Raw genomic sequence first — 21,615 nt, forward strand, 5'->3', positions numbered from 1 at the left:
TGTGGAAATTAATACATTTTTAACAAAAAAAGGTTTAACTTACTGCAGTTACAGCATTTTAATACACTTGCTTTATTATAATGTATATTTTATAGTAATTACAAAATTACAGCGTTATATAAATTTTTTTTATATGTCACGACAATAATTTTTATGTTAAATGGTTCTGTATTCGGAAAACCCGTATTTTTTTTACGCAACAAGCCGATTTTATACAGAAGTTGGCCTAGAAAAAATATCGTAGAAAAAAGGCTGAAAAGATCTTGTAAGCGAAAAAAAATATTCACGCTTATCGATCGCCGACAAAATCTCGGTTAGCCGTCGGCGGAAAACTGCGTAATTTTGGCATCCGCGCGCGCGGCAGGACATATACAACCATCGACGCGGGCGTCGCCAGGTGTGATGAGCGTTTGAAAAATTGCCAGTCATCTACGTTCAAAATTGAGCGAAATGCCGAGCCGGCACGACGTTACGAAAAATTAATTCACGGCTTAACGCACGTCAAAGGATTAGGGAACGGTAGGCACAATGCGTCACGTACGAGAGGTCAATCTACCTGATATATTCCATCACGCTGCAACGAGTTTCGAAACATTCCGGTAGCAGCGATGGCAGCGAGCTGCATTTTTCGTCGCGCCACGGTGCGTAAGCGTCAGCTTTATAATTTGGATACAATTTTCCTTTATACCCTACATTTTGTCGGGAATACGCTGCAAAATTGATCGTAAAACTAATTGTCGGATCTCCTTTTTTTTGTGCGAACAGATTTTTTTTCGCTTTTATATAAGCAGCAGCCTAGATAAAATGCATTCGTTAGATAAATCCATAATTTTAGTGCAAAATAATTCCGGTTCTTATTTGGAATAAAACTGACTGCAGACTTCGAACAATAATGAAAAATGGATTGGATGAACGAGAAGAAATTATAATTAATTTTATCTCCAATTTTATCTCTATTTTATACGGTATATATTTTTCATCTTTCTGAAAATATTTTTAATGTAAGGTATCTTGGTAACGTAACGAACAATAACTAAAGTATGCAAAGTAATGTAAGTACAAACATGTAGAAGAGGTTGGGCGCTCAAAATGGAGCAGCATAACTATCCTACTCAACAATGTAAAAGTCCCATAGGACATTCAAGGAAGATTCTCGGACGGTTATTCGGACAAATGCTACCTTGTAACAAGAAAGGGAACAGGCACTTTGAGATAACGTTAACCAAGCTGGAAATGTTGTTTCGCGAAAACGAGGTCTTGAAGTTGGTATGCTTCCATGCGGAATACAAGTTACGTGGCACATTAAACTTTATATTTACGGAACGATATCATTAACAAGATACCGCTGCAATGAATAACCGCGCGACATTTCGATTCTTTTATGAATTAACAAAAATTTACAGATATTTATTAGCCTTACGTTTTAAGTTTTAAGAAATTCGTTTTCAATCTTACAGTGAAATTATTTTGTCCGTCGCACACATTATACGAATAGTTAATCTTACTATCGGAAAATTAGGAACAATTATAAAATACTTAATTATATGAGAACACATTTGATTTGCGTGCAATTATCTTTTTGTCCCGATTAATTTTATTGATCGATGCGTTTTCATAGAGAAAAAATTTACTTGGATTTCCGTTTTAATTTAATTTCTCTGAGGTCTTTCATCCAATTACGTTTTTAATGTAACAAGATCTTTTCATGGTTATTCAATATTAGAAATGCAGTCGTTAGTCACCTTATGGACCGTTCATATTATGCGTTACAACATTACTGTTGTGTGTGCAACGAGAAAGAGAGAGAGTTGAACACGGAAAAGCGGCCAAAGCTGATTACGATAATTAATTGCTTGAGGTAATTCAAAATATGCATAACAACACGTTCGGTATCATTGAACAGATACTTCGTTAGTTATAAAGTGGAACGAATAACTAACTGGCAATAACATTACCGAAGCTGCACGATTGCGTAATTCTCTGACTGTTTATCGGGCGAGTAACAGTCTACTTGATATAATGTTTGAAATTAATTACCAAACTCTAAATTACAAAATTTTTACGACATTCCGGCTCTTATAATTTTACGCACATTTTTCTTTTATATGTCCCTTTTCGAAAAATCGAAGGGAATCTTTCTCTTGATGGTGAGAATAATTGCAAAACTGCAGTTTTGGATAAAAGAAAAAATTGAATTAATTAAAATGAATAGAAACAATTCACAAACTGATGTAATACATAATTATTATCCACGTTGTATCTTTAATTCACCATCGAATGTTAGCCGGCAAGTTTATCGGATGGATTAACTAGTTATATCTTTCTCTTTACATCGAGAATAATTACAATTGCGTGTCTACAGAAAAAGGAAAAAGCTTCATGCCAATTGAAAACAATAGAAACGACTCGCAAATTGATAATGTATAACTATAATCTGCGCCGTATCTTTAATGCTTTTTCTTTGCCTCGAAAGCATCTATAGGCAATCGCTATTAACGAACGTTACCCCGGTGAATTTATCGGATGGATTAACTGGCTATATCTTAAACGGCTTGATAGCTAGTGCACAATCTGTAGCCCTTTGATGCACTGATCTACTTCGTCGCTATATTCAGCGCGTCTCCGTCCAGCGGGAAATGGCCCGCTGGGCTTCATACGGCTGACATATTACCAGTTTTCCTGAAAGGACGTATACACACACACACACACACGCACGCGCACACACACACACACACACATATGTATATACGTACACCAGAGATCCAGAGAAAGAGAGGGAGGCATCCCGCCGATTCTAGCAGTACACTTACGTGCCGTATATATAAAAGGTCGCTTTTATTTTTTTTTTCCTTCGTGAACGTTTTTTGGATCAATGCCTCGCAGGCAAGTTTACTTTGACCAAAAGAGAGACCCTTTGGAGAAGCGGCGGCTATCTGAGATTTCTTACGGTAAACTCACGTAATATTTCCCGACAGCTGAACCGCGTCAATCTACAAAGGGGATGGAAAACAGAATTTTTTTTTCACGCAATTATCAATCACGGAATGTTCATTTTTATGACAGACACACCCCTGGCATCGAGAATATATAGCGTCTGTTTACGTTTATTTTATATTGCAACCGCGCGTTTTCATAGAAAACATCGTGCGAAGTGGCCGTTTATTAAAAAAAAGACCCTTTATACATCGTGGCAAAGAACACATGTATAAAAACACCCTTTATGTAACGCTCTTCTGAAGAATGCGTTTATAAAAGAGAAAAGCAACGTTGCGGTACTTGGGGACAATAACACGCCGCATTATAAAAGGAGAGAAAAGCAGAGACTGGAAGGGGTTATTGAGTTTCGTTTTATTTGCATATCCGCAGCGTTATGTTATATTCCATACGTAATGCATCTACATTTTCCATATCTGACATTTCTACAGTTGCAAGAATGTAATTAGATGATTTTAATTAGTGTATTGTTTTATTTAGGCGCAAATGTTTTCTCGAGTAAAGCACATCTATAAATATGTTTTTACCTTCGCGTAAAATGCTTTTTCTTCTCCCTAATCCCGTTGAAAAAGCTACGCTGCGGTCAGTTAGTTTTCATTAAGGGCGAGCGGCTGCGGATAAAAGGGGCTCCTTCGCTCAAATTGATCAGACCTTAAAGTTTTTCAATTATTTGGCTTATTCTCAAACAACGCCATTAATTCTAATGAATATTATCGCTTAAGTTGTTATATAAATTAAATAAAATTGGAATTATCGTAACCAAGATAAACGAAGGTAGTGAACAATTACCAAAATTTTACAGATATATCTGATGTAAAAACACGAGATATGTATACGAAATTTGCGTCTCACGAAATAAAAATAACGTTGCATAATCGTAGTGATGAAATTCTGTTATTTAATACATTTTTTGACGTAATTTTTAAAACAAAATAAATAGAACATAAAGTTGCTGGGTGAAATTATTTGTTAGTATCATTTACGGAAAAAACTTTGTACATCTAAAAATACAAACAGGCTATATACGTCAAATGACAATCAGTTAGCACGGAATACAGAAGTTCTCTAGCAGCTTTATTTTATTATTTGCTCGCGCAAGAAAAGTTCGCATAATTCTGCAGATGGGTAGTATTCTTTATTGCTACGCCGTGCAGAGCTTATTCTTGTAGGGAAGAAAAATGCGCCCTCGGTGTTTTTACGGATTTCAACCCTTCAGCGCGTTCCCTTCTCAACAAGCTTGTTTACGAGTCGCCGTTAACTTACTGTTCGTCACGAGTTTACGCTCCTCCTGACCGCAACGACGTTACATGTTGACGAGAATCGATTCTATCGAAGTCAAAAATATTTCTCTCTCCGATATGGACGGGATAATAGAGATAGATATGGTTATTACACGTCATCCTGTAAATTGACTCGCCATTTGGATCTAGAAACTCCATAAACTACTGTCTTGTATGACAGAACATCAAAAGAAGGAATGCAATGGTGGATGAGGATTGCATGTCTTTTTAATTCGGGAACAATCTGTAAACGATGTTTTTTATACATTGTAATTAATATCATTATTTTACATGAACTTAAAATAAAGTTAAGTCGCTATATTTATATTGTATTCAGTTTTATAGAATTATTTAATAGGAACACGATCCATTTTTCTGGGTTAATTATATTATACACTGAAAAAAAAAATATTTAATAAGATATGTAGTTGCGGGCTGCCAACTACAGATATACTCAATACAATAATATATGCTATTGCAATATCAACATTGTCTCTGCATTAATAGCAAATATTATTGTATTGAATATTATATGTAGTTGGCAGCCCGCAATTACATATGTTATTGGCTATATTACTTTTTTTGTGTATAAATATAAAAAACAAACGTTTATATAATCATAAAGATACTAATTAGCTTATAATACTATTTAACTTAAATCCTATTCAAATTTATATTATATTTTAAATTTGTAAAAAAAAACTCTTATTCTATTCTTGATTGATCCTATATAAAGTAAATAATCACTTGGAAGGTTTTTTTACACTCTACTTATTGTTAGTTTCTACCTAGTATGGTATAAATTGCGCCGCGGAATTTTTAAATAAAAAATAGATATTAATTTTGGATTAGTAATCAAATTCGTGAGGTTTGTTTTTCCGACGCTGGAGTGTATAAAAAGATGTCTCAAGTGATTATTTTTTAAATATGGTAGAATATATACCCTTTAAAAATATAATAAGTTTTTTTAGAACAAAAGTTATGGAAAATGTAATTGAGACATCAAACAACAATTCTTATATTTCTTTGAAAAAAAGTTGATTGATCTTTTGTACGAATTGAAGATTATTATCGCGAAATTTATTTTCCATTGTGTATTCTCTTAAATGCTGCAAGGAAAAAAAATCTGAAGCCCTCGTTAATTGATGATTTTATAAAGCTGATGCGTTTATGTGCTCGTTAAAATGTGCCCGTCGCCAGTTCTGGCAAAATTACCGCTCGGATTCGTTATCAGCGAATTACAACGACGTCCATAAAGCTCGGGCGCGTTTGCAGATCGGAAAAGTTGCGATCACGGTGGGATGCGTTTGACCGATAACGCTCGGGGATATTAACCAATAAAGGACCCCGTGTACACCGATTGGAGCGCAATCGGTGCATTGTGCATCGGGCGCGCTTCTTGATTTACATTACGTAACTCCGCGCAGCAGCGTGGCATATTGTCCGCGGTCGAAATTTCCGATAGTCGCAGGAAATCGCGTCTGTAAGTGCCTCTGATACCGGGAGGGTAATATCCGCGTACATCTCGTGCATCCTCGGTGCGAGCGGCACGGTGCACGGCTGCCACGAACAGAATGAATTCTTAATGCGGCGCTCGGGGGGCATCGCTGCGGCGGTCCACTCGCCATAGATTGGCCGTGTGTTTATGAAACCGGACACGATTTTCCCGGCGATTCCACGCGACCCGCTCTAGCCATTCCTCCAGTGAAAACGGAGGGCGTTTTTCGCTAATTAGCCCGAGAAAGCATGGGCTAATTTGTACGCATGGCTACCTGAATTGGAGATTTTCACAACGTAGAAATTTTGAAGAAGGCGACGTATCTTTATAGATAAGAGAGGGTTAATTCTTTTGTGATTTTACAATTTACAGACTTTTAGAAATTTATGTTTGGGAAATTTAACTCTATTCATGACGTAGAAAATTGCATGCGTGAAGATAAATAATCAGACCAGAGTGCTGAAAATATCAATTTACATACATGAAATAAGTTGAAAAATTTTTAGCTATTTCTACGCGATAAATTTGGCTCACTTTTCATTTCCAACTTCATTAATTGCTTTAGCAGTGTAATTAATGTACCGCGCTCGGGCGAAAAATCATCAACGCTCGCACGTTCCGCTCAACTTTCATCAAACGTCTGTTAATAACTTGTAACGATAACGTGCGCGAACATTTTCTATTTAAAATCCCTTTTCTTTTAACTTGTAGTCCATTTTTGTAATATGAAAAATGTCAGCGCGTATATCAGCGGAGTTCTCGCGAATGAAATTGTCAATAAAACCCCCAAGTTTCAATATTCGAACTGACCATTTGTTCGTAATAAAAGATTACGCTCAGAATATACATATAGATGTGACGAACACATCAAATTTACATTTGATTCGCGGGAATTACACGGCATGGTTATAGGTGTGCAGATCTTTCGCAGAGATCTTAACTGCTCTAACTGCGTGCCAAACTGATTAAATGATAATTTTAACCACGTTCTCCAACAGTGCCTTCCGCTCTGTCGCACAAAACCGCGGATCGCTGCACATTGCGATGTATATATCGCTGTAGTTTCTCTCTTACCAAAATATATTAGGGGATTCGCTTTAGATAATCGCATGAAACTAAAACTCGCCGCTCTTCGTTAATTAATATATAAGATTTTTAACGCATATAATTATTTTTAATATATTAAATTATGTTATTATATATTGTAATGCTTATTGTTTATTCATTCAATCTGTCAGTTTTACGATGTTACAAACATTTTTTAGATATGTAGAAAAAAATTACTGAATGAGTATTCTGATCGTTTAAATTGTATCTCATCAATGTTTTATATTTTTATATAAGCAACATTTAATGACAAAAATATGAAATAAATGAGAAATGAGTAATGTAGGCAATATTTGTAACACATTTATAACAAATTTCTGGTTTTGTTCGTGCTAATGACACTTTAAAAAATCAGGTACAGTTGGTGTTAATTTTTGATCAATTTATAATTGATAATAATCACAATTTTATACCGAATTTTTATATTTTTGTTAAGATAAGCGGTTTACTGTGGAATATTTCGTATTTATTCTATACATATATTTACAATTATTATAAAAATTAAATTAATATTTTTATAAAATCTATTAAAATTTTAAATTGTGTTACTATAAATTTTATTCTAATAAATGATATTAATATAAAATTGATAATTAATAGTAGTAGAATTAATAATTGATATATGAACGAAATACTAATCGCAAGGTAAATTCAAGTCAATTTTACTTTTCCGTACTTATATCTTTATTATTATTTATTAATTTATTATTGGATATTTGATCCTTTTTTAAAATAAATTATTTACAATATAAATAAATTAGTTAATAATTTCTTATTATTTTAATTATTTTAATTTATAAATTCAATACTTTTAAAAGTGATAGATTTAAAAGAAGATTATCTAAATTTTTTGTAACATATTGTAAGAAAGCTCATCAATAAATAATAAATATCTTTTAAAAGGTTAAACATTTTCTAGTGACAGATACTTGTGTGAAATATCAAGTTACAATTTTCAATGTTCTTTTATTACACAATTTTTTTATTGCACTTTTATTGCACAAATTAATACCAAGTGGGAAATATAATAAAAAATAATTTTAAGTAATACGTAATCGACGTTTCTCCCTTAACAAAATTGTCGTCCTTCACATCGATCGAAAGAAGTAACTGCGGCTAATAATAAGCTAAAAAAAGGACGCTTATTGTAAAGTACCAGGAACGTGGATACGTGCCGGTATGCACCACTATCCGTAATGTGCATCTCGGTGGAATCGAGGCAAACGCTTTCGCGTCGACGTCGTACACCCTCGCCCGTGCCCGTTCGTTCGCGAACGAACCGCTTTTCCGCACCGATAAAGGCGAACCGTCGAGATTTTTCCCGTTTTGCCACGAGGACGTCGTTCGGTCTGCAGCGAATCGCACAGTGGATACAGTCGATTCTGATCGGACGGAACTCTTGCGCGGACTCCGCATTCGGCTTGTTATGTTTTCTTGATTTCTTGCAAGAGCGAATCGACGTCGCAAGTATTCATCACGGGTATTCTCTCGATTCAAATCCCGCATTCCTTTTGCGCGATGCGCCATTTGCCACGTTAACGTAATGCGATTTTAGACAGCCGGGATAAACACCGGCGACGCTATTAAGAAGCGAGCAGCGATATCGTTAAGAGAGCATTATCTTCGGCCTGAGTGTTGCAATCTTCGTTTTAAAGCAGGAAAAAATTGACGGGGTTTGCAAGCGATGGAATCCGTATTATGTACTATTTACAATATTTATAAGGAAATGAATTATTATTTAGATCGCCGCACATCATACAATTATCGAAACTAAATTTCAATACAGAAAGAAGACAGTTTTGCTGAATTAAGAATAGCTATGTATATGTGTATAGCTTTTTAGATACTTTAACAAATTGTGGTTTTCGTGTTTTCACTTGCATTCTTTTAATTATTTAAATTTAATGAGGATTATTAGGATGTAATATTAATATGGAACTGAATAATTGAAATTCTGTCGCGGGTTGCAAAATTTTGGACGTTATATGATAATATGCGCTCGACTGAGACTTTTTCCGATATCAAATATGGGTTTTTTGAATTATCAGACTTAAAGCTGCGATTACATTTCACGTTTAATTCGAGATTTTATATGCGCGTTACCCCGTAAGACATAAATCACGAGCAACGATTTTTATTTCTTAATGACTGTCGCGCGTAATTAATTCATCCATTGCTCTGAAGTCCGAGCTTCAGACTTTGGCAATGAATTATTTCATTTGTCGCGATTTATGCAAATTGCGCTAATCCCGATTATAGTGACTGAATAACGTACAGAGAATCCGCGTAAATTATTCTTATTGCACTTTTCGAGATTTGACTTCTTCAAACTGAGTTGGAGCGCGGATTAGTCTGGAATTAACGGCTTGAAAATCGCTGTGACCGTATAATAAATCTCGTATTCTTATTTGTAGAGAACATATTATTATTATTATTATTTATGCATAAGTTTTATGTCTTTATAGTAAAAAAAAAATATTTTTTTTATTTTTGTTGTCACGTTTAGTTTCTATGTCGTTTTTTAATATCAGTTTTTAAGAATTATCCCTGAAATTGAAGCGCACACATGTAGCTGGATGGGATGCGGTTACACGATATCGACGGTACCATGGATTAAATTGTACTGCAATTTGTCCAAAATCAATATTTGATTCGCTGTCAGATTGACGTACAGATCTGCGTTTGACAAAATTCTTGTAAGCCTCTCTGTCTGTCTCTCTCTCTCTTCATCAATGATCTATCAATTATTACCGTTCCAATATAGGTCCGCGGTGATGATACGGTATCTGATTTTGAGTGGGACCGATCTGATTCGGTGCGTGACCGGCTTTTCACGGTACGAAGTACACATTTCGTACGGATAAGTTCGATTTGGCAGTCGATTCACATAGGGCGGACGAGGGTCGGTGAGAGAGACTCTTCCGAATAAATCGCTCGTTTTCGGATAAGGCGAATCACCGAGGCGAAAATCGAAACGTGACCTCCCCCCTCTCCCTCGCCCGCGTCTGTATCGCGAGAGTGCTTCATTCGCTCCCGTTTCTCTACGACGACGGACAGCCATTCGAGGAGAAATGGCAGGCATAAATATTCCCCTGAGATTGCAACCTGAACCCCGATACTGAAATTCAAATCTAAAATCTAAAATCATTTCATCGCGATCACGCGCAGTTTCAAATTTCAGACAATTTTTATATGACAATTTCTCACGAGAACTCTCTCACTGCCGTTATGGAAAATCGACAAGCATGAGTTTTTTTTATTTGTCTACCATTTTTGAGAATAACAAATTAAATTAAAATTTTATAGTCTACTTTTATTGAAAAATAAATAATAAACTTATTAAGAAAGTACAATAGGTTTGTAATTAGAATAAAACCAAACTGATAGCTTTTTTCTTTTTCGCTTTTTTAACTATCGGTCGACTGATCCTAATTATTTAATCATGCTATGTTAATTTTGCTGGAAAAAAAGGGAAATGAAATTTTTACGAGAGAAAAATGCTAAAGTGAGAGAAAAATTGTTTGCTTACAAGAATAATTTCGAGCATTTTTAACGATTCGTTTGATTCACGAGCTACATTAATTTGCCAAACAATAATTCACGGAAATTCCGAGGCGAAACACATTTCATGCATAGTGATTATTCGGAAATAATTCAGGCATTCACGTTCCGACAAAACTTTGCGTTTTAAAAACGCATCCAATGAAAACTGCATGACGTTAGAGATTACTACGGGGGTGCCATTAAAATTTGAACCCCTCGCACGCGGGATCGGCCGGGTTCCACTCGCTCCCCTATCTAAGCGATATAAAATCGAGGAAGTTAACATACGTTTTTATCCTTCTGGGAAATTAACTCGGGTAAGTTATGCGCCAAAAATTAATTGCCGCGAAAAAACCTACGGCGGGACCGGAACAATGGCCGTTTCAAAAGTTTCCTAATTAGCATCCGTCCGTTTAATCGACCGCCACGCGGGTGGACGGCTTTCAGTTTTTTGGTGGCATTAGCGATTTTGCGTTTCAAGATACGGCCGATGTGGTCGCGGTCGCATTGGATCGCGGCCAGCTAACCGAAAACCGAACGCGAGTTCGGTTCGCCTCTGGGAAATTAAGTGCCCGGGCGGGAAAAAAACGCGCGAAACCAACAACACAATCGCAAGGTGCATTACCGCGGTGCGAGCGCGTCCGGATATGCGTTCGTGGAATACACGGTGATATTTTTGCATTCGCCATTTGACGTCCACGATTTTTTTTCCCCTCCCCGCGAACGCTGGTCCCGCCGCAACGTCCCGTTCTTTTGTGTCCGTCGAATAAGTAATTTATCAAATATTGCATTTTGAAATGGCAGGGAACACTGGAGAGAATGACAGAGTTCCTCCTGAATAATTTACTACACTCGGGTATAATGATTTATTTATTTGCATTTGTCACAGCTTATCGTTGTACCAAGCGCGCTGTCAATATGGTTATGTAAATTTATTTTATCCCGCATTACCGAATTTAACTATTCGTTGCTAATTATTTATCGCCATAAACAGCTCAGGTAATTATATTCGTTGGGTGTAATTTCGTTACGTTAAAACTGGTGCAATTCGATAAAAAGCGCGGGCGTTATCGATAGGAAGCTCGATGTTTCCAGATGACCACTCATTCTAACACAAATTACAAAGCTTAACCTCGGGTCATCAGGTGGAGGACTGTTCGTTGGGTTTGTTAATACGGTTACACCGCTATCGGCAATAACTATTTATGTCGAATTAGCGTGGCCTGAATGTGCATCAAGAATATACATGAAAAAAAAAAAAGAGTTTGATCAAACGTTTAGTGAATTATTGTTAATTTAAGGTTACCATATCTGTGGATTGACTCTTAAATATTCGGTTAATATAAACAAAATAGTTTTACTTTTCTAAATATTTAATAAGTATTACGAAACAATTAATTATATTGTTACGTTTGGTAAAACTTACTAAATATTTAGAAAAATTAAATTGTTTTTTATTACATTAATCAAATATTTATAATTGATTATTATTTTATTCAAAACTTGATATCGCCAAACTCCCTTTTTAATGTATCGATGTCTAATTAATTAAATACGCTTATACACGGCTAATAATTCTTTTAGAGAAAAAAGCTTTCTAAAAGAAAAAAAAAAGGTGGACTACATCGAACAGTTGCTCGATGCTTTGTAGACTTTAACTTCTCGGCAAGTAAAATATTCAGTCAAGTTGGAGAATCGCATTAGTTGTTGAAATTTTTCAAAATTACGCAAGCCCTTCCCCCCCCCCCCTCGTTTCTAGGAGGATGAAAACTGAGGATACGAAAAAACTGCCCGGTCAGCGGCGTGCAAAATAAACTTCCCTGCGGAGATTACGATCGTACGATACGTACGCTCGCTCGCACGTGTTTGCGCATATCCGCGCAAACAATGCCGCCGTTCTCGCAGCTATTCTTGCCCATCCATGCTTGAACCGCGCGAATCGAAGCGAGCTCCGGTGCCTCTTCCGGTAGAACGGTATACGCGTGTCCCGCGGTGCAGGCAGGAATTAATTCCGCGTTAGGAATTACTATACCTCTGCGCGCGCGAGAAAACACTCCCGCGCGCAAGAAACATTAAATCCCGCTTGAAACTCTTTTCTCTCGCGCCCGCGTATTCCCGCCGGTGTTGTACATCCGCGAAATAGCGGCGTTCTCAATTTTATGTAACGCGGTGCAAACACCGCCCGCCGAGCCAACCGCTGAAAATGAAGTAATCGCCCGCCGAACGGGCCGGCGCGCGCAAATATCTTCAGTTTTCAACTTCGCTAGAGAGTTCCGAACTAGAGCGAACTTTCGTTTGCTCTAATGGCTGTACTGTATTACTTGGAAAACATTTCCCGTCTTGTTCGCTGAGAAAAAGTACTCGGCATTCGTGATCGTAATTGAAGGGTTTCCTCCAAAAATCAAACAAGTTTAGAAAATTTTTAAACAGAAAACAAATCTCATCTTTGAATGTCGCTCAGTGTATTGATATTATAATTTTTCATTTTTTTCTGCGGACGTATAATAGATATAGGAATAGAGTTGTAAGTTTTAATTAGTATTTTGAGAACTCATTAAAAAGGTAAAAAGAAACTTCTGGACTTGTTCTCATTTAAACAAAATTATTCGCAAGTAGTTGCTTCCGGTGAAGAATAATTTGGTGCCGCAATTCAGATTATGAAAAAAAATGGACTTGTTTGATTTTTATAAGAAACTCTACATACAACTGAATCTTATAATAAGTAAAAATTTATAGTTATAATGATGTTAATATAATTTATAATTAGAATATTGTAATAAAATAATTATAGTACAATAGAAATTCCGTTTTTGCAGTTATCTTTGTTATAATGTTAATAATAATGATATATATATTCTATAACAAAAAATAGAGCAATATTGAACATGATTATAATTGTTATTAATGATTGTAATTAATTGTTACATCACTGTCATTATAGCAGCACACAATAATTATAAAAAGAAAGTGTTAAATTTATGATTTCGACATTCAATTATAGTCACAAATTTTAAGTACTTTTCTCACAGTATTGAAAAAACAAATGTTAAATACCATCTCTTTAAGATTATGGGGAAATCGATCCAAATAATTTTAATTAAAAAAAAACGTATTAATTAAGTGCGAAAGGAAAATATAATTGATTAATTAATAAACTGTTCTCTCGTATAATGTTAACTTCAATAATTCACATAGGGGTGAAAGCAACAAAATCAGTGAACGATTCAATCGTTGGAATTGTAAATTTTCATTATTTCGCGACTCCGTTTCGCATGTATGCATATTTATAACACGATATGTATGAAGTGGAAAGAAAAAAAAATATCGATTATATATGAGGTCCTTCATGTTCTTGCCGCGTATTAACATTTATAAATTTTAATATCATTGGAGTATCCGATGACCTGTTTGATCCGCGGCGCTGCATAACGAACTGAAATTTTCTCCGAAAGTTTGCTGCAAAAACGTTTGAAAAAAAAAAAAAGAGAATATAACAGCCACCTGTCTATACCATCCCACGTTTCAATCGCTTCAACAACAGCGGCGGGGCGTGGCTCGTCATTTTTCGATTCATAACGCGAACTTTGATTAATTAATTTCTAACACGATTTTCACCGTGGGATTCATTTTTCATTTTCCTATCGCGCAGCTTAATTTAGCGGCATACAAACGATGTGTTATAAAAAATACTGACGCAGCGGCTCTACAATGGTGAAGTGTAAATGTAACTCAGGGTGATGCACGAGAAGAGCTTTTGGATGTAAAGTTCTTCGGAAATAATACAATACCAACGCTGCATGGAGAGAATTTTCTCTTAAAAATTACCTTGAAAATTGTGGTAATTGTGAGACAACGTGAAGCTCGAAAAATTTTATTATATTTTTAACAAAATTTATTAAAATTTTAATAAAATTTGACTAAATTTTAATAATATTTATTATACTTCTAACAAAATTTACTAAAACTTTGCCAAATTTAATAAATTTTAAAATTTTAATAAATTTTATTAAAAGTATAGTAAAATTCTTCAAAGTTTACGTTGTCTCACAATTACCACGATTTTCTCCGTGTGGTGATAAATCTTCTTACGACTTAATGATAATGCAATCATTACCGAACGAAATTTCCTTCATAAAATTCCAAGTTGCAATCTGCCGTGCCTTTCGTGTAAAGGATGTAGGAATTCTTTCCTAACTCTTATATGGACTTTTCTGCTGCAATATATCATTCGTTGCTTCGACGAGTTATCGAGGGACAGTTTAGGAAATGAATGGGCTTTGCTCGATCGTAATCTTTACGGTGGTAGCAACAAGTTGGTAGTATATCCTAGACAAATCCCAATTTGTCGTCACTGTTCAAATTCTTCTAATCCCTACGTAAACATTCAACTTGTTTCCAGTCGTCAAAGCCGATTTCTCAGTTGTACGTATAAATTTCCATTTCTATACAGTTGGATTAATTTTATTTTATCTAAACAAGAATATAAAAAGTAGAAAAGATGCTATGAATTCGGAAGAAAACAGAGGAAATCGTATGAACAGCTTGCAAATACTGCTCTTTCCTTTAGCCATTAGCCCACGGTAGATGGTCGTACGAGCTATACGAATCGTTAATTCATGGGGTATCCGCAAGTCATGCTCAACACCCCGAGCCTGCGAGCCTGAAATTACGTGGCGGCGTATCGCGCATAGCGCACGAAGAAACAACGTGCTCGTACTTAGGAATATTGGAACACCTACACGGGAAGGAGGGGGGAGGAGGAAAGGGAGAAGGTATTAACGGGGGCAAGCAAGGGGATTGGGGGTGGTATGGCGCGCACTCCGGCGGAGTGTTGAAGGCGGGAATAATGCGATGGAAACGAGCCCCGCGGCCCGATAGCGGACGCTGCCGCAACACGTGAAAATGGCGTTGCACGACCCTTATCAGACGGCTCATGATTTATAGGCGCGCCGCGAAAGAGTTAATGGAGGCAAAATAGCGCGCGGCGAGCACCATGAATCCTTCCGTATCGCCGGGCACTGTCGATGGCCGGTCCATTCGATGGCCGGCGCGGCGCGCCCCGCTCTCTATATCGCTCGGCCGGATCTCCCCGGGTTTCGAAACGTTCCCGTGGGAATATCACCGCGGCTGGACCGTTTCCAGCCGCGAGCGGCACACATCCGCCGCCTGCGTCAATTAACACACCGACGCGACGGTTCGCTCTTGTAGCGTGTAGCGCGCAAACCTGGAGGCGCGTGTTGATGTAACAATTTTTGTACCTTCAATTTACTCGCTCCTTGTGTAATTAAGTTTTTTTTTTTAAGCTTAAGAGTGTTCTTCTAATGTTCAGCGCGTTGTTTTTTTATATAATGTGTTCTTTTAGATTAATTTGCTCGATTATTTAAATGCTTCGTCATATCAAAATGGATGCATGATATTTCGGAATGAGATGAGAAAGGAAATGATATAATGCGATAAAAATTGATTAAAATAAGCCTAATTAGGATCATTAATGAGCAAATAAGAAATTAAGGTGCGAGTCGAAAAAAAAACTTATTATAATCACATTTTAATAAAATCTGTATGAAAAGTAAATCTAAACAAATATCTATTTATAATTAATATTTGGAATGTTTATTATTTTAATATTTTTCTTGATCGATCATTTTGCAGTGATTGTTTAACGACCGATGCAATAACTACATAAAAGCAGTTTATAAAATAAATTTTGTAAAAAAAAGTCACGCACGATATCTAGCAGATTATTGCAAAACGGATTTTTTTACTATGTTGTACAAATTTGATCGACGATAAGTCGCTGCAATCGGTAAGAAAACTTCAGTGCATTTAATCGACGTTTCGACATATTCAGCGTGAAAAGATATAATTGATGGATATAAAATCCCGATGATTAGTATTCTATAAAAACACTCGTTTTCTCCGACAACTCTCACGAGTCACGATTCGCGGCACGATCGCAAAGTTTGATCATTAAACTTCTAAGCATGGTTTAGAGCCTCTGTTGGCAAATTTGCACGTTGATATTGGTTTCACTGTTTGCTGTTTAAACTTCAGATGCACGCTTATGGTCGTTTATTGCATTTATTACTACGGTTATTATTAGCGGGGAGAAACTGTCGGGGATGTGAGATACGGTCGAGTTAAACGGGACTTTCTAAAAGGCAGGCAAAAAAAAAACGAACTCGCCAATATACAGTGCAGGCTCCGAAGTCCGTAAACTCTCGACATCTAATCGAATTATATTCGATAAAAGCGCGCTGTCAGAATTTATTGGACTTTTCACTTGCTTTGGTACGCCCAAATCGAATTTGAATGTAATAGGTATGCTATAACGACAAAAAAAAAATGAACAAGGACTCTGTGCCGCGTTTGTATAAGTTTACACAAATATAAAAAAAATTGCCTCCAAATCGCCCCAGTAAATTCAATAGATTACAGATACGCGGGATTTAAAATAAAATTGTAGTTTAAATAAAAGGAAATTTTTTAAAATTAAAATTTATACATCCCTTGCTATTAATGACGATTTTTATACTGTGATAACATGGTGATTTACACAATATTGTACGCAGAGAGAAAGATTTGTTTCGATTTAATAAACCGTTTAGTAAAAAATTACCTGAGATAATCGTTTACGCAAAAAATAGGGTGATTATTTCTGGGTAAAAAAAAAAAAGAAATGCTTTATACGAATTAATCTAAACTTTAAAACATATTTATCGTAGGATTAACGCTTTTATCTCTGTTATGTATTATTCTTGTGTGTACGCAAAGTTATTTTATAATCTAAGAGAGTTAATAATTCATTTTTATTATATTACATTTAGTTAGCGTGCTAATTTTGTCGCGTAATATTAACCGTATTGCGCGACGTGCCGCGCTTATCACATTTATCCTACATGCTAATCTCATACATGCGTGCGAAAAGTATAAAGCGGAGCCCGGGACCGTATTTTTTATCAGCTCTGACTTTATTATATTTTTGCCGCTCTATCTGTGCCACATGAATGACGCGAGTAATACGAGCGAAAGGTTTTTATAGCCGCCAGCCCGTGGCCCCGGGAAACCGTCGGGGAAACCCCGGGGCAAAATGCGGTAACGAAATAGAATCCGGTTGGCATGTTATCGTATTTTATGTCACCCGTATTCTCGGCCACACTCAGATGCCTCGCACGGAAGCGGATATTTTTAACGCCCGCGCCCGCGGATTCAGAAGCAGGAATTTCCATCACTTGAATGTCATTGCCCTCGCAAACGTTTGATCGATTTCCCGCCTATCGGTTTATCGGAAACATACGGCGTGTCCCCCCCCCCCCCAAAAAAATCAATCATCGTGGCGGTACATACACACGTGTGGCGGCGGAAAGAATAGGTTTAAAGGCCTGAAAACTCGCCCTTTTGAGAAAGGATGGACGAAATCCCGCGGGAGAATACTCTGATACGTAAGGAAACGGGCAACTTTCTTAAAAAATAAAAAAAAAAGATGAAACGGTAAAGCAGAAAGAAAAGCTGACAAATGGTTCAATTAATACGTCTCGTGCTCTACAAGATGTCTCGAAAATTAACGAGAAGGGAGATGTTGAATGCCCGCCTTGCGCCTTGAGAACGAAGAGATCGACTCTCGCGCGAAATAACTTTTACACCCTTTCGCCCCTTCTATTAATTCCAGTCCACTGAACTCGGCGAGTCGAATGAAATATCGCTCTTGTTTCTGTTTCAGCTGTACCGTCATACGTACCTGGCCCATTACAGGCTCGTGAACCTGGAGACTCTGTAAGTATAAACGAGCCGTGTCTCGACAATGGCGTTTGCGACAATCATATCTCGAATTTATTCCACGATTTCAAGTTCGGATTTGCATTTTAATCTTGGCCCCTAAGGAGGGGGGGGGGGAGATGGCGGCTAGAGAGGGAGAGAGAGAGGAGGGCGGGGAAGCCGCACCGCGCCGCGTGCAAATTACAAACTGTGCACGAATTTAATCCCGCGCCGTCTTACCGTCACCACCTTGCCCGCCTCCGATCCCGTTTCGCGTCTGAGAACTTTCCCTCGCGGATTTGATCATTAACTCAGCATTTAGGGGCGGTTATATCGCGATTACCGGACTCGTCACTGATCTCCCTCTCTCTCTTTCTCTCTCTCTCTCTCTCTCTTGCTTCGTCTTCCCCTGCCGGCGAGAAAAAATTTAAAGCCCTCTCTTCCCGAACTTATTCGCACGGTTGCACTTTTCGCGATATCGAGACGTTCGCTGGCCTTGCGAAGGCAGGGCAAATCGTGCGCTATTCTTTTTAAGGACTTTCCTTCATTTCCAACGGTACTCCCTTTTTTTTTAATGCTAGGAACTGTGCTCCCTCGATTGTTTGGGAATAATTATTTTAATACGCATCTTGTTTTTTGGCAAATCAATAAATCAGTAATTTGAATTCAAATATCAGTTAAAGAAATTAATATAATCAATCCATTTGTACCTTATTTACACTCTCGTTAAATTTAGTTGCGCATATCGCTTGTCCACTTGTGTGTTTAACTGTTTATACATATATTTATTTACATTAGCTCGATGCACATCGATATTAATGTGTAAATATTACTAGTCTATATTTATTAATGAAGTAAATACATAAATGCTCTTTATGCTCTGAATCCTTTAATATCTAATATAAATAATATGAACGGGAACAAATATTTTTTCAATATATTTGAAATTGTTTATGTTTTTAATTGAAAATTTTAATTTAGAGGAAGGTAAACATATCCGCGATGTTATGAGTTATCATATCTTTATAGAGAGGAGATCGATTCTCTTTTCTATATCAGCCGAACTTCCGCCGGAGTTTAAATCACATTCGAGAAACTAGGTCGCCTGTAAAACTCGCAAAATTTCGAAGACCAATTTCTCACGATCGCGCGAAACCGCAAAGACTTCCTTGAGCTTCGCCGGAAATAGCGAACGTCCCCGCCCGTGGTGCCCTGTCGTTCGCACTCCGTCAAAGGAACCGACGTGCCTTGAAGTTCATCCACGCGGAACTGCTCGTCCTACTGCTGCCAAGGGAGCGCGATTCCGCGAAATTTCGCCGTTATATGTGGATGCCCACACCGTTCTCAAGGACGGGATGATTTGGACTTTACCGTCGCGCTTGAGATCATCGTCCTCAAACAGTCTTGCAGATCAAACCTCCAGTCCATTTCTAAACGTGATTCGCAGACGCCAAAGGCTTGCTCGTCATCTTTGTACATAGAGCGGGGCTGTTTCACGATTTAACCGCGCAACCGCTGCAGCGAGCGGGCACACGTGGCTTCTCGCTGTCAAGTTTGACTTTCATCGCTCGCTTTTGGGAAAAGCCGAATTTTGAAATGAGAATCGCAAATTAAATGGTGGTATTATTTTGAAAGTGGGACATCGGTTTTCATGTGATTTCACATAGGAGAACTTATATAGACGCAATTTTCATAATCTTGATGTATTTGTAAATTTTCGAAAGGTATTAAACATACAATTGAGAGAAGGGTTTGCTACAAGAACCAATTCTAGCGTCATATCGCTTTGTTTCAGCAAAAATTAAACAGAAAATAGAAAATATCAATACCTCTAAACAGGTAACAAATATAAAATTATTGGTACGAGTCAAACGAGTGAAAGGTTTTTTATTTATCCAGGGGTTTTTTATTTATCTTTTAAATGGATTTCTCAACATATTAATTTCTAAAATCTAAATCTTTATTTACATAGATTGCATGCATATATGTCCATGGGAAAAGAGAAACGTGAAAAAAATATTTTTGTTCTAAGAGCAAACTGAATTATTTTACATTTCCTTCGGATATCAAGGGAAATATACGGGCTATTATATCTCGAACGAACGAAATGTCAAATCGTCTATTTTATGATGAATTTTACCGACAAATAAAAATCCATTGTGCGGCCGCTGCACCTCGCGCTCCCTCTATCTCCCGAGAACGGTGGTTTCGCGCGAGAGTGAAAAGATAAACGCGTCTTCTTGGGAAAGCGCGGGGATGTATATACTCTGCCTCCGACGCATATATCGCGCGCAATAGTACGCGTCGTAATCTTACGTCATACGTTGCGTGCGTTTTGACATGGAGGAGCGATTTTTCCTCGCGGAGCGTATGCCCGCCCGACACTTTTGTGGGACGTGAAAAATAACACCGGGGCGACGGGCGATGGGCATAAATCCCCCTTACGAAATTTATGCTCATTTGCATTTGTATATTTGCGATACGTATCCGTTTGTTCGGCGACAGAAGGAAAATGGACCTGGGCCAAGACATTACTTCGGACGCGGAACTAAAACGTTCCGCTCCGGAGTTTCGTTTTCGCAATTGTAATACCGCCCGGTCGTCGTGTGTATTCGGAATCTCTGTAGTTGCGTTCGAACGAAATGCCATTGAAATTTACGTAAAGTCAATTATTTTTTACGATGCTATAATCTCGACGGCTGAAGGTAGAATTTTCTATGATATTTATATTGACTCAAAAACAGATCAGAGATTTAAAAATACAAATAAAAATATAGAGACATTGCTTTCTGTATATATACTTATTTATTTTTAATATAATGCAGTATATGTATAATGATAAAATTTAACATTTACTTATTAACAGGGATGGAACGTAATGCCATTATTGTTATAATTACTCTATTACAATAATGATTTGATAATGACGTTACAATTTGCAACGACGATAATAACGCCGGAATTACTTCTCCTACCTCTGCTTTTTAATTATAATTTATCTCATTTATATCTTGTAAGATCTATTAAGATATAAAAAGACAATTCTCTAGGTTATGAAAGTAAAGCCACGGTGACTAACTTTGATATCCACTGACGTATTTTCTCGTTAGACGTTGAGAGAGGTGTTTTCGAAATTATTTTACACCACGATATTGCCCCTGTGTGCGATGGCAAAGTAATCGGACACGGTGTTATTAAAAATACATGTCTCATCTCGAGTTATTCCCACGGCCGGGATATCCTTCGAATCAAAGCGCATGGAGGGCGGAGAATCTTTTTGGGGGGGAGACGGAGAGAGGGGAAACTACGACTTGGTGGTGTCGTACAACGTGTACGTGGCAGTTTATTCACGCTTGACGGCGATGACGTCGGGAGGGGGTGAGGGGACAGTAAACTGGCCGTCGTTTTTGGCTTTCGGTGTCGCGATAAAAGGCACAG

The 21,615-nt window shown here is 37.2% G+C and overlaps 1 protein-coding gene across 12 annotated transcripts in view; it reads left to right on the forward strand.

The window, feature by feature from the left end:
• LOC105835192 (venom dipeptidyl peptidase 4) overlaps positions 1-21,615 on the forward strand; it is a 401,395-nt gene that overhangs the window by 304,892 nt on the left and 74,888 nt on the right. For all 12 annotated transcript variants that reach the window (XM_036292846.1, XM_036292835.1, XM_036292837.1 and 9 more), the window contains one exon: positions 18,143-18,195. In XM_036292846.1, coding sequence (XP_036148739.1) covers positions 18,143-18,195 — 53 coding nt within the window. The remainder of the gene's footprint in view (positions 1-18,142; positions 18,196-21,615) is intronic.

The sequence above is a fragment of the Monomorium pharaonis genome, chromosome 10 (genome assembly GCF_013373865.1).
Source record: "Monomorium pharaonis isolate MP-MQ-018 chromosome 10, ASM1337386v2, whole genome shotgun sequence".
Classification (NCBI taxonomy): Eukaryota; Metazoa; Arthropoda; class Insecta; order Hymenoptera; family Formicidae; genus Monomorium; species Monomorium pharaonis.